At 31.7% G+C, this 13,357-nt stretch overlaps 1 protein-coding gene across 3 annotated transcripts in view; it reads left to right on the top strand.

Annotated features, from left to right (window-relative positions):
* The window catches only part of LOC148619692 (calcium-dependent protein kinase C-like), a 97,834-nt gene that overhangs the window by 73,059 nt on the left and 11,418 nt on the right, over positions 1-13,357 (top strand). For all 3 annotated transcript variants that reach the window (XM_088579868.1, XM_088579869.1, XM_088579870.1), the window contains 7 exons: positions 1,140-1,313; positions 3,308-3,399; positions 5,529-5,591; positions 8,469-8,607; positions 10,144-10,224; positions 11,161-11,268; positions 12,080-12,220. In XM_088579868.1, coding sequence (XP_088435994.1) covers positions 1,140-1,313; positions 3,308-3,399; positions 5,529-5,591; positions 8,469-8,607; positions 10,144-10,224; positions 11,161-11,268; positions 12,080-12,220 — 798 coding nt within the window. The remainder of the gene's footprint in view (positions 1-1,139; positions 1,314-3,307; positions 3,400-5,528; positions 5,592-8,468; positions 8,608-10,143; positions 10,225-11,160; positions 11,269-12,079; positions 12,221-13,357) is intronic.

The following is a 13,357-nucleotide window of genomic DNA, read 5'->3' as shown; positions in this document are numbered from 1 at the left end:
AATTTATTAAACTGTTTGAATAACTGAAAATTTATTAGACTAAGAGGGATTCTTTCAAACTTATACATTAGGCATGTATTCAGACTAAATATGATACTGCTGTTAATTCAACTAGGGCTGTTTACAAAATGGGAATTCTTTATTTGGTCTTCAGTATATTGAACAATGTTTAACCTCATATTAAAATTTGTTTTATGTATTTAAAATTTACTTTAAAAGAACTCTATGAGGCTGTTGGTAATTTACAGTCTCTATGGAAAAGAATTCATAATTAATTCTGGGAATTTTATAAGATCTTAAATTACTACAACTCTATCAAAATATTTCCAAAATCAATTCCTTGATAGAAACCAGGTTTTGTTATAGACATCATAATTTTGCTATATATCAGATTTAAACAATGGTACATCTACTTTGATCTAAGCATTTCTATATTCATTATAGCTTGGTGATTGATTGAAAGTAAATTACATGTAATGACAATGTATAAAGTTGTCATGAACACTGTTATATCATCAACTGCTACATTTGATAGAACATAATTACATCTTGCTGGATTGAAAGGAATTAGATTCTAGCTACATAAAGTAAATAGACTTGTTCTGACTAATGTAACGTAAAAAAAGGCTTTAGATATGTTTTAATTTTTTCAACACAGAGCAATGAAGCCATTGATTTTTTTTATTTGACATTAATACACTAAGAAATGTATGCCATAAAAAGTTACAGAAAATGCATATACTGTTTGAAAGAAATAAGATTACATTAAAACCTATAATCATGTCCTGTTTAAATTATTTTTAGGCTTCTCTTGATTTTTTAAAATAAAATTGGTTAACCACTATTCCAGTAGGTTATAGAAATTACTGTAAAAGTACTTTAATTTGTAGATTAGGGAAAAAACATCAGTTCATGGATTGTTGAATTTGTGGTTTTTGAGGTTTTAAATATACACATCAATGGAATTCTTTTTTGTTGGCAACCAAATTTCAAGGTATGGCCTACCCACATAAACCATGAAAATTGGTACATGTACCTCACAAACATTAGTACTTTTACAGTATTGGTAGCATTATTCAATGCCTTTGAATGAAGGTGGTTTAAAGTGCTGCAAACTTAAACAAATCTGTTAATTTCAGGTTGTTCTAGCAGAGAGAAAGGGAACTGATGAATTATATGCCATAAAAATATTAAAAAAAGATGTGATAATCCAAGATGACGATGTAGAATGTACCATGATAGAGAAACGAGTTCTTGCACTTCCTAATAAACCACCATTCCTTGTTCAACTTCATTCTTGTTTCCAAACTATGGTAAGATTTGTTAATCCCTTTGCCAACCATCAGTCTACCCCATCACTCTGTAACATTCTCAAAGTAATCTTCATTCTTAAATGAATTTTGAAACAACTTGGTGCATACTCAGTATGAAAATCTCAAAACATACACCTTTTCTAGGGCAAGGGTGAAAGGTCAAGGCTGCAGTGAATGCTTACTAATGTTACATAAAGATTAACTGTCTTATATTCAATCAGTAGCTTCATTTTTAAGTCCGTCTTCACTATTAGTCAATGTTTTTGTAAAGTGGTTTATTACAGTAGAAAGATGTTCATTAAAAACGTCGGTTCATCTATAGATAGCAGTAAACAATTTTTTGTAAACATTTCATTTTAAGACAGTGACAAGGCCTTTTCCAACGTCTACTACTTATACAACTGCAAAAAAAAAAAATTGTGTTCACATAATGGAAGCATTCTTTCTTTTTCTGGAGACATGTTATATCCAGACAATAACTTAAGTGGAAGTTTATAGATCTTCATGAAATTTTACAACAAGATGCCATTCTACCAAAATAAGGCTTGCATTGATTTTTGGGGTCGTGACTTGATATTACATTAGTTCAAAACAGAAAAAAAGAAGCAGGATGGAATATTTCATCCTACCAAACCCCCAATTTAAAATTAAATGGTTTCTATCTAAGCTGGTATATTAGTTACCTACTGGCAACTTTGGCGAAAAGGGCACTTTCAGTTTGCTCTCAGTCTGTCCATCTGTGTGCTAGTCCTGCAAAATCAGTTGTTCACACTTTTTTGATCATGCTTTTTTTTCTTTGTTCTTTTTATATTTAGTGAATTACTTTACCATGACAAGTTACACAGAGTAATTTAGAATTTGGTATCGGTACATTTTTATTTTTTTCTGAGTTATGGCCTTTGGGCTAAAAAAATTAAATGCTCTGCACTTATATTTAAAGATTGAATTTTTAATTTATATGCATGAAACTTGCATAGAATTGTCTGCCTGTAGGGGATTATATATTGCCATGCAATACACTCAAAAGTCTTGTATTTAACAAAAAGATCTGTTCCTTATGACTGTTTAGCTTTAAAAACAATGTTTCTTCAGTTAAGTAGTTATGCCATTTTAAATAAATCCAAAAAAAGAAAGAAAACCATGACAAACATTGATAAAATAATGCAATCACTACAAAGCAATTTATGGAACTTGGTCTCTCTTTTTTCATGCAATGAAACCATTATCACTGTAGGATTTACATTAACTACATCTGTCTTGGTTTTTAATGTAATTGCTTGATTTATGCAAGAAAAAAAAAACAATAGAAAAATGTTCTGTTCTTGGCTGATGACAGGTTAGGACATTTCCATGATAAAGGTTAACAGTCTGCAAAGCTTAATTCTCTAAAGGAAGTAGATGCAGTGTGTTGATTGATTTTCACTGTTCTTGCTCCACTTGAACTGGCTTTAAAACTGCAAATATAGATTTAAGTAACAATGGTATTGGAAGACAAAGATACTTCATGTTTCGTGATACTTTACTCCAGCTAGTCCAGTCTATTAAACTAACCCTCAGTACTTGAATTGACTAGAATTTTTATTTGCTTTAAAGACATAAAAGAAGCTGTTTTAAATGAACCTATCACTTTTCCTGGAAGATTAATAAGAATTTCTTTGCACTTATTGCTATAAGATTTGTTGATGAAGATTAAGTTTATTTTCTCTAGTATCAGTATTTGTGTACTTATATCAGTACTCTTTGTATGGATTAGATGTTAACTGTAAAATTTGCATATTTTCAATTAGGACTAAATGCTGAAAATATTTCTCTGTGAAATAATTTGCAATCAGTGGTACAAATCAATTAGGTATACAAAGAAAAGATGAGAAATAAAAAGTAAGAATGGGCAAAAATGGGTAATAATTGGAATGAATATGGTTATTATTAAAAGTGGAGAAAATCCAGAATGATAGAAACATCAAAGATTTTTTTTTTCACGTTTTCTTTTTCAGGATCGTTTGTATTTTGTTATGGAGTATGTAAATGGTGGTGATTTAATGTACAGAATACAACAAGAAGGAAAATTTAAAGAACCTGTAGCTGTGTAGGTCTTTATATGATACGTGTTAATGAGTAATCAAGGGAACCAAGATTCTAGCGGGAATCAAAAGAATATTTGTTTGTTTGTTTGTTGGGGTTTAACGTCCGAGCAGCAATATTTCAGCTATATTCAGACAATGAACATGAAATGGATGATAAAATGAACATGAAATGAAAAAAAGAAAGGATGGGTCACAAGGATAATAGGGTCGACAAATTTTGATTGCCACTGGAAAAAGGGGGGATGGGTAAGGTCGGGCAATTTAGCCTCCTGTGACGGAGCGCAAAGGTTCCTACTCCTATCGAATACCCCAGCAGGGTTCTTTAATGTGCGAGAAACGTGGCATCTTTCCCAACACGGTGCACCACTATGGTTTGCAGTCAGGTTTTCCGTATTATACCCTGACAACCCCAGCATGTAACACGCCAGGGGTACCCCATTCCACCACTTGGGGCACACATCCCAGTTGCTCTGTGGGCAGAGCGCCTAGCCCCCGGCTAGGTTTCTGAGCACTATTTAGTCGCCTTTTACGACAAGCTTAGCGCTGCTGCAGGCCTATTCTTTTAACACCCGGACCTGCACGGGGCTCAAAAGAATGTAATCCGGGAACAAAGACCAGACATGGAATACAGACATACTTAACAAAGAACATAAAGTAACTAAAATCATACATACAAAGTAACAGAAGTAAATGAGCTCGGGCTCCACTAAAAACTGGGAGAATGGACCAGGTACACCGGTAGGGTAAGCGTCCTCTGCTATTTTCGAAACACCCGCCGAATTGCTCATGAAAAAGTCCACGGTAGATGAAAGAGGAAAGGAAAACTATGACACATTGAACAAATCAGTTAATAATACATTTATTATGGTCCTCAGTGATTGCAAGGCTGCAAGATGGCTTATTAAGAAATTACTTTTTAATTCATTTTAAATGGAGTTTCTCCTATCAATTATGACTTTAAAATATTTATAGAATGGTGCTATTTTTATAATTCATAAATATCCCCATATTGCATTTCAAATTAATGTTTCAGTGCAGTCTTGCATTTATAGCAATAAATTTGTGGTTACTTTCTCTTAATCTTCAAGCTTTTTTTATGCATTGACAGTCTGTAGGGTAGGTTTAAAAAAAATACTGCCTTACCCTTATTGTTTTGTCAAAAAGTACTCGTTTTAGTTCGTAAATGTTTCTAAAAGGAAAAACGTTTTTGCACATTTTATTTTATATATTGACATAACTGTACGGTAGTGGTTATTTTATTTGGTATTGCTCAAAACGCTGTACATGTTTGATTTACTTGTGTGGAATAAATATTTTAAGATAAAATTAATACACAAAGGACAAGAAGTGACATGACAAAAAAAGACTTTAGATGATGAATAGAACAGTAATTTTCATTTAAGTATTTGTTTTTGATCAGTCAGTCTTAACTGATTTTCATGAAATTTGCATAAGCTGTCCATTGAAGAATACAAAAGACCCAGTAAACAAACTGTACAAATTGTGTCACAACTTAACATGAATATGAAATGTATTTAGTATTTAATTGCTTTTTAAAAATTCAATTAAAAAAATATAATATTTATTTAAAGCCCTCCAAATTGGGCTGTCTGTGCTAAACCCAACAGGGTAGTCAAGGACATTAAAACCCCCCTCAGTTAGTATTTAATTAATCCCCCACTGTGGAGGAAGTCTTTCCTGACTTTAAAATGACCTAACCACAGCAACTTTACTTTTAAGGGGTAATGCTCATCATGTTTATCATTTGGAAGGAATCAATTATCATTGACAATGTCTATAACACCATACACTCCTGCGCGCAGTAATTTCCTGTCTTTCATAATGCATTGCTTAGCCATTATTTATTATGTAAATCCATTGTTTCCTTCAAAGTAGTTGGTAACTAATATGTTTGATGTATGTGTATTAGTTCACCTCATGTCTGAATTTAATGAAAATTTTCAACCAAGCTATGCCTTGATGTAGATCTTGTTAAAGTGGTTATACATGATGGAATAATAGCACTTGAAACATTGTTAAACCTTTCTTTCATTTTAACTAGTATTAAACATTAATATTTTGCCCATTTGATATCAGAAGAATTGGTTCTAACATATTGATATCTTTATAGGTTTTATGCAGCAGAAATAGCCATAGGATTATTTTATCTACATGCACAAGGTATTATTTATAGGTAAGTGTTCCCCTTCACACACTTGAATGATGTAAATTACAATTTTATTTGTTGGATCAGAAAAAGTTGAAGAAATCAGGAATAACTTGGGAAACAGAAGTTACAGTTAAGATTTTTTTTCTGCTTTTTAGTGGAATTCCATTATTTCAAATCCAGATTTTACCGTTACAATTTTTTTTACTGTATAGTTACTTCTGCCTTTGCCAATTTCCGCTTTGTTTGTTGACCTCGTAAAATCATCTCTTAAGTTAATAATTTTCAGGTTATTATCATTTAGAAATAAATATCAAGTACCAGATAGTCATGGATATTTGTTCCTCTCATGTTGTCCATTGCAAATAGGCCATTTGAATTTCACAGAGTTCTATTAAGAGTGGGATAAAAACCCCTAAATATTGTGTGGTCATTTACTTTTCCCTAATATTGCTAAAGGAAAGGGCTGTTGCATTATCTAGAATTCTGATGTCTTTCCAAGCTTCAAAATACATAAAAAGTGCATGCCTTGTATAACGGTCTCTATTTGGACAAGCCTTTGGCTGAATTTTGTTCTAGCTTTTTGGTATGTCAACATGAATGACCTACATCATTGCAGTAGCATTAAAAGAAGACTAGAATTAATATTTTGGGTTATGAGTAAGAATAAGGGGTCAGAAACAACAAGGTGTCATACCCCCATAAGGAAGATTGGAATCGATTTGAGGAACCATTTAAAAATATGAGCCAAAAAATGACCACTTTGATTCTGGTCCAATTCTTATCCTGTGTCAAATATCTAATCATAATCAAAATTCAAAGCTGTATCAAGTTAATTTGAATGGTGTATCCAAACTTGCCCCAACAATTGAGGTTCATCCTATGTGGTGGTATCAAGCTGTGCCCTGGGATGATTTTTATTCACTTTGTAAAATTGAGGAAATTTTTGTCACAAAATCTTTGGTCCCATTGGATTGATTGATTCTGGTGCATTACTTTATATAGATGTTGTAAGTTACTTTGGTTGTTGTGCATTATCAACTTTCTTTAGTTACTGAATAAATAGCTTGACATACGCAACTTCATGCTTGAATTTCACATTTGAGTAGTTTTCTGGATTGACCTACTTTAACTATACTTGTTATCAAAATATTGGCGGTGAAAAGTGAAAAAAAAAATGCTCACAAATATATTATGTTAAAATTGCACCACTTATACATGAAATACATGAAAATAGTTACAATCGACAAAACTACAATTAGTTTCAGAGATGACATTTTACAAATATTTCACTTATTTCACAAAATAGACTTATCGTAGAATGTTGTCAGTTCTTTGGATTTCTTTGCCTTCCCAGAAAATAACTCACCCAGTTCGTCTTTCTTAAAAAAGACCTTTTGGCAGATTTTAAAAAAGGTAAATGATTGCAAAGAATAAATAAAGGAACCAAGGTTATAGCGGTAAACAAAAGAATGTAATCCAGGGACAAAGACCAGACATGGAAAACAGACATACACAACAAAGAATGTGAAGTAACTAAAATCATATATACAAAGTAACAAAAGAAATTGAGCAACTTGGACTACACTAAAAACTGGGAGCATGGACCAGGTGCACCGGTATGGTAAGCGTCCTCTGTTTTTTTAGAAACACCTGCCGAGTTGGTCATTAAAAGTCAAGTCTGGGGTAGAGAAAAGAGGAAAGGAGAACTATGACACATTGAATAAATCAGTTTTCATGGTGCAAATGGATACACCATAATGATCCAATTAGTGATAGAGTTGACATTTTACAAGTATTTCTTTTATTTTACAAAGTAGCCTTGTCATAGAGTGTTGTCAGTTCTTGGAATTTGTTTGAAAATAACTTATCTAGTTTCTCTCTTCTTAAAATACATTGGCAGATTAAAAAAAAGGAGTAAATTCTCTCATTGGTCTTTGTTCTTTAACGAAGAATTAACCCGGATATTTTTAATTACATTTAATGCCAGACTGTGGGTTTTACTTGCTTAATTATTAAAGCACTTGCCAAATTGAATCCCTTGTTGTTTACAAGTTCTAGAAAATAATACAAGCAAAAAATTTTTTGATTTATAGGTCTTTTCAGTCAGTAAAGTACCAGTTTACTGGGAGATTTGTCACTTTTATATTTTATTTTCTCTCATTTGTTATTTGCAATTATTGGTAATTTCAGTGCAGTCATAAAATATTTACAATGTAATTATGCATTACATAAGAAGATGGATTGTCATCACATATTCAGTCTAAATCCCACTGGATACAATCAGATAATACGATTTATCCTCTAGCAAACTTCTAATTATAACATCTCTGTAATTTTGTTAAATGGGAAGAGATTTCTAACTTGTCATTACAATTCGTCTTTACTGATAATTATGGTAATGTTTTATTTAATCTTTAAGTAAAAAATGATTGTGGTATTGAATGAGACAATATAATTATTGTGTAGGGAAACTAACTTATGTATTTACGACATAGATTTTGGTGATTTTTTTTCTGTTATTTTTTGTTTTTATTTTTTTCATAATTCACTGCTTCATAACATTAGTCATTTCGCTGTATTACCATGTATCAAATTATTGAAATTAGGTAACTGGTCTGGGTTTCATAAAAAAAAATGACAGAACATGATGTGTATGTAACAAATTTGATTGTTTTACAATTTACTTTTGTATGATTGGTTTTGCTTCCATATTGCTTCATGGAGTTATGATGCTTCAGAGCATTATAGTAAAAACTTTCATACAACTTTGGAGCTACTATTTCCTTCTGTGAACACCAATATATAATTGTTTATATGATCAAATTACATCTGTACGACAGTATATTTACACTTAAATGTTTTTTTTTTTTTTTTTTTTTTTGTCTTTTTGTTTTTTTGCAGAGATCTGAAATTAGACAATGTTATGTTAGACATGGAAGGCCATATTAAGATAGCAGATTTTGGTATGTGTAAAGAAGGCATTAGATCAGAGAAAACTACTCGTACATTCTGTGGTACTCCAGATTACATTGCTCCAGAGGTAAGGAGAAGTTTTAATCACTGGTATTTGTACTTCATCAAAGTTCAAAATTGAATACCCTATGAAGTATCAGACATACTCTGATTGTTAAGGTATTAAGTGTAAGTATTTGTAAGAATCAGGCAAATTGAGAAAAATCAGAAACTTGCAAGTCAAAAACTCACCAATCTGACAATATAATTTCACTCAAGGATGATTTCACTTATTAAAAAAAAAACAAAACATTGTTTAAAAACTCAATTTACCAAAATGATATGGAAAACAATTGTCCTTTTTCCTTGATTCTGATGGTGCATATACTTAAATTACACATTCAAAATGTTGGGATTTTTCATACTATTTTCACCCTTTGCCTCATTCTTGCAGAGACTGACACTTAATTGTTATTCACTGACTTATAATGCTAAGAATCTTCCTAACTTTGGAGAACCACAAAAGGTGGTACCTATTAATCAAAGATCTAATACAAAGAGTTAAATAATCTTGCAGTAAGTTTAAGGAGGTATACTTAGGGTAAGGGACATAACTCTTGAAATCAGTGATATGCTTGTATCATATTCAATTTCACCAAAACCTATCAAGCTTTCATTTGAAACAGAATGAAATCAGTCCAAGTTAATTTGACGCTTAAATGAGATTGATGTAAAAAGCTGAATACAAATGTTCCAATGATTTGTAAGACTTGTGTCCCTTACTCAAGGTCTACCTCCTTAATGCACTGCAAAAAAACACAAAAGGCCCAGAAGTCTGTCAAAAACTGCCAGTTATGGGAACAATTACATTCCCCAACGTGATGTGATGGAGTGCAGTATTAAAGATGTTATATGGCATCATTTAGAGGTTTTATATGGAGGCAATGTAAACATTTATAAAATGCCCTACAACTTTTTTTTTCAATAACCAATACAGTATGTTGAAATATTAAATACCTATGTTATTGCCTCACCTATTGAAATATTTATATATTTAAAAATTTGTTATAAATTTGATATGACTTAATTTAATTGAGAAAGTATACATTGATGAAAATTGAAAAAAATATGCTGATTGATATGAGAATACAAGCTAAAGCCTATAGCAAAAATGTATTTTCTGCTAAAAATATAAATTAGTTTGCATTACAGCACCAATTGATGCAAAACTAAAATGGAATTATACATTAGTTACTTACATAAAGGGAATTTTCATGATGAATTAACTGCCCAAGGGACAGTTTTATTGTCTGAAACTTTCATAACACTTTAGCTGTAGGTGAGGCCATCATCGATGTTAAAGGCAATGTCACTTTCCATGGGGCAGTCTAGTTATCGATATTGTCCTCTACATTATTGTTTTAAATCATGGGAGAATCTGAACTGGGCATTCCTATGTGGTAGTGCCCTGGGCATTATCATGTGGTAATGCAGTCTTGACATTTTATCCCACATTCATTAATGAATACCACAAGACCAATGTTTTTAACCAATAAGAATAGCTTATTTGCTGATATGAAATAATGATTAATAAATAACTATTGTGTCTCCATTCTTTTCCCAGATTGTTCTTTATCAGCCTTATGGCAAATCTGTGGACTGGTGGGCCTATGGTGTCTTATTATATGAAATGTTAGCAGGTCAGGTAAGTATTGAATAGAAATTACAGACTGAATGCTGAAAGAGACAATTGTTCTCTAACTTCTATACATTGTCAGAATAATGAATCAATGATGTTTATTGGCCCTTTCATTTAAAGTCTTGTAGTTGGAAGAATACATTTTGCTTCCCTATGTGCACTGCTGTCAGAATATATCAGTTTAAACAATAATGATCCAGTGGTAACATGCATGCTATTTATGTTCTTATTATAGGTCACATTCCCATTTGGTTAATACTGTTTCTATGCAAAGTGGACTGTATAGATGAATGCTCAGTGTCAAAATGGTGTCTGTTTGGGTTGAATTGTCTCCCTTGGGGCTGTTGCTTTTGGCAAGCCTTTGTATAGGTCTTACTGATTACATATATCTGATTTATTAAACAGGATAATGTGAAAGTACTTTAATTCATGGATACCAATTTTCATGGGTTAGAGAAGAACCAAAAAAAAATTATGGATTCATTGAGTTCATGGTTTTTAGGTTTTTACTATACACATCAATGGATATCTCTTTTTTGTTGGAAACAATATTGTGAGGTTTGACCTACCCACAAAAATTTTGAAAATTGGTCTCCACAGACAATAGTTCTTTCACAGTAATTTATATTAAAAAAAAAAGTATTGCAAAAAAACAATCATATATCAAAATTCGCTCTTATAATGATATGGAACTCTGTCCTTTCTGTTGGTATTGGCATGGTCTAAGAATACATGCTTTTTGTCCCATCAATGATTTCTGCCATTGTTAAAATTTTAATTTCTGTCACTATTAAAGATCTATCAATTCATTTTTAGTAACAGTGTTGGTGTAAGATTCCTTGCTTTTCATAATCTAAGTGATTTTTGGTCACTGTTAATATTCATTATTACACTTTTGACAGCAATGGCTGAACAAACTACTTCACTTTTGTAATATTTCAGCCCCCATTTGATGGTGAAGATGAAGAGGAACTGTTTACATCAATTACAGATCACAATGTGTCTTATCCTAAATCCATGTCTAAAGAAGCAGTATCTATTTGTAAAGGGGTTGGTAACATAGTGGCTACTATTCACCTGATACTAAATCCTGCAATCAGTTTTACCAATTTTGTCGAGGGGCAATTTTATGCTGCCCATTTATATTTTAATATACATGTACTGGATAGAATTAATCTTAATGTAAATGAAAGGTTTAACACACTGTGTTAACCCACCATTTCAATCAGAAATCACAACCATTGTGGTGGTTTCCAACTTTCCATTTTTCCCCTTGATATTGTCATTTGTTATACAGACTTTCCTTTTTTTTTTGCTATGCTTTTTGATTTTTTGACGAGTTAATCATTTAGGTAATTTTCACAAAAAATTTTTTTTTTTGGTGTAAGTCTATTGTAAGTTTTGACATCACAATCAGTTCTACATTAAGTTAAGGAATGGTATTTATCTCAATGGAGATAGGTACTATTCTGACAGCAACTAGCTTTTTTAATTCATTTTCCAAAAAAAATATTCTTTTATAAGGCTAAAAAAAATCATGTCCATCTTAAATTGATTAATTTTTAATAATCTGCATGAGATGTTAAGGTGACAAACATTTAAAATTATCAATCAAGACAGAATACTGTAAAAAAAAAAAAAAAATTGCGGTTGCTACTTTTCACCTATCCTATCAAGTGGTGATACTCACTGGTATCCTTTTTGGCAGTCTTGAAATATAATTAATGTTATATAATGTTTAAAGTCAATTTTTGTGGGTACTATTTTTCATGCATTTCTGTCCAGCATGAATATAGAGAAAATTAGTTTGTTTACTGTATCATTAGTACCATTTTTTGGTTAATTTGTTTTTATTTTATAGCTGTTGACAAAGAACCCCTCAAAAAGATTGGGATGTGGAGTTAATGGTGAAAGGGATATCAAAGAACATAGATTCTTCACTAGGATCATGTGGGACAAAATACAAAACAGGGAAGTCCAACCACCGTACAAACCAAAAATTGTAAGATATTTCTTGTTAATTTGTTTTCCTTTAAAAAATCTGATTATTTCTGTTGCATAATGCTTTGCAACATGGTTTGAATTGATAGTTTGCAGTTAGCGAGGTTCACACAGTACAATTTGTCTATTATGTCGATAGATTTCATGCCCAAAGTACTTTCTCCTGCATAGAAACTGCTCTAAAAAGCCATTTCTTAAATATTCTATTTTTCTTGTCATATTCTATATGTTGTTCCTACAAGAAATTCTAAGAAATACAGCATTGTAATGCTGTATATTAAATGACCATATTGGAACCTTCAAATCCATACAAAGAAAACTGTCAAAATTACTACTTTTCATTGGTCTGAATTTCTTGCTTGATTTAGGCTGGTATAACTACAGTTCCAATTCCAAGAGAATTTCAGAACTGTTAAGGTTATCATGCAATGATGATATTTAGGGAATAGTTGGTCTTCCTTTGATTAAATGAAAATCACCTGATGAACTTCCTTAGGTAGTTAACTTGCGTTATTGACAAGAAGATTTAAGCTTTCTATCAGACAAAGAGAGAGATACTGTGACAGTATTATTATTTGTGGGTACCAGTTTTCATGGTTTTTGTGGATAAGCCAGACCACAAAATTTGGTTCCCAACAAAAAGAAGATTCCCATTGATGTGTATCCTAAAAAGCTCAAAACCATGAATTAAAGAATCCACAAACTTGTGTTTCTTCCACAATCCACAAAAATTGGTATCCATGAAGTACTTTCACAGTATCTGTTGAGTATTTTTGTCAAACATTCAGTTGATTTATCAGGTGATTGTCATTTAATCAAGAGAAGCCAACACTATCCAATGAATATCATCATTGTATTGGCTGTAACAGGTGATGACCTTTTCTATCTCCTGAACATTGTCATTGTATTGGCTGTAAAGTTGTTGATTTTTTGAGAAATTGGTTAGGACAGACTTCTACTGTGTGCTCCTTGCTTGTGAATGATAGGTAGTTCATGCATTGTTTACTATGTTTCAGAATTAGGTATAGGTGTACTTAAAGATTGTGTCGTCTGTAGCAACTGAGAATTTTTTATCCCCCTCTATGAAACTGTACCAGTACAGTATTAGAAGTAAACACCAAAAACTTTAGCTATTTTT

Source organism: Perna viridis, chromosome 4 (assembly GCF_037379345.1).
Source record: "Perna viridis isolate PV_CMFRI_1.1 ecotype Kerala chromosome 4, ASM3737934v1, whole genome shotgun sequence".
NCBI lineage: Eukaryota > Metazoa > Mollusca > Bivalvia > Mytilida > Mytilidae > Perna > Perna viridis.
Note: the sequence above shows the minus strand (reverse complement) of the source record. Positions and strands in the feature narration are given on the sequence as shown.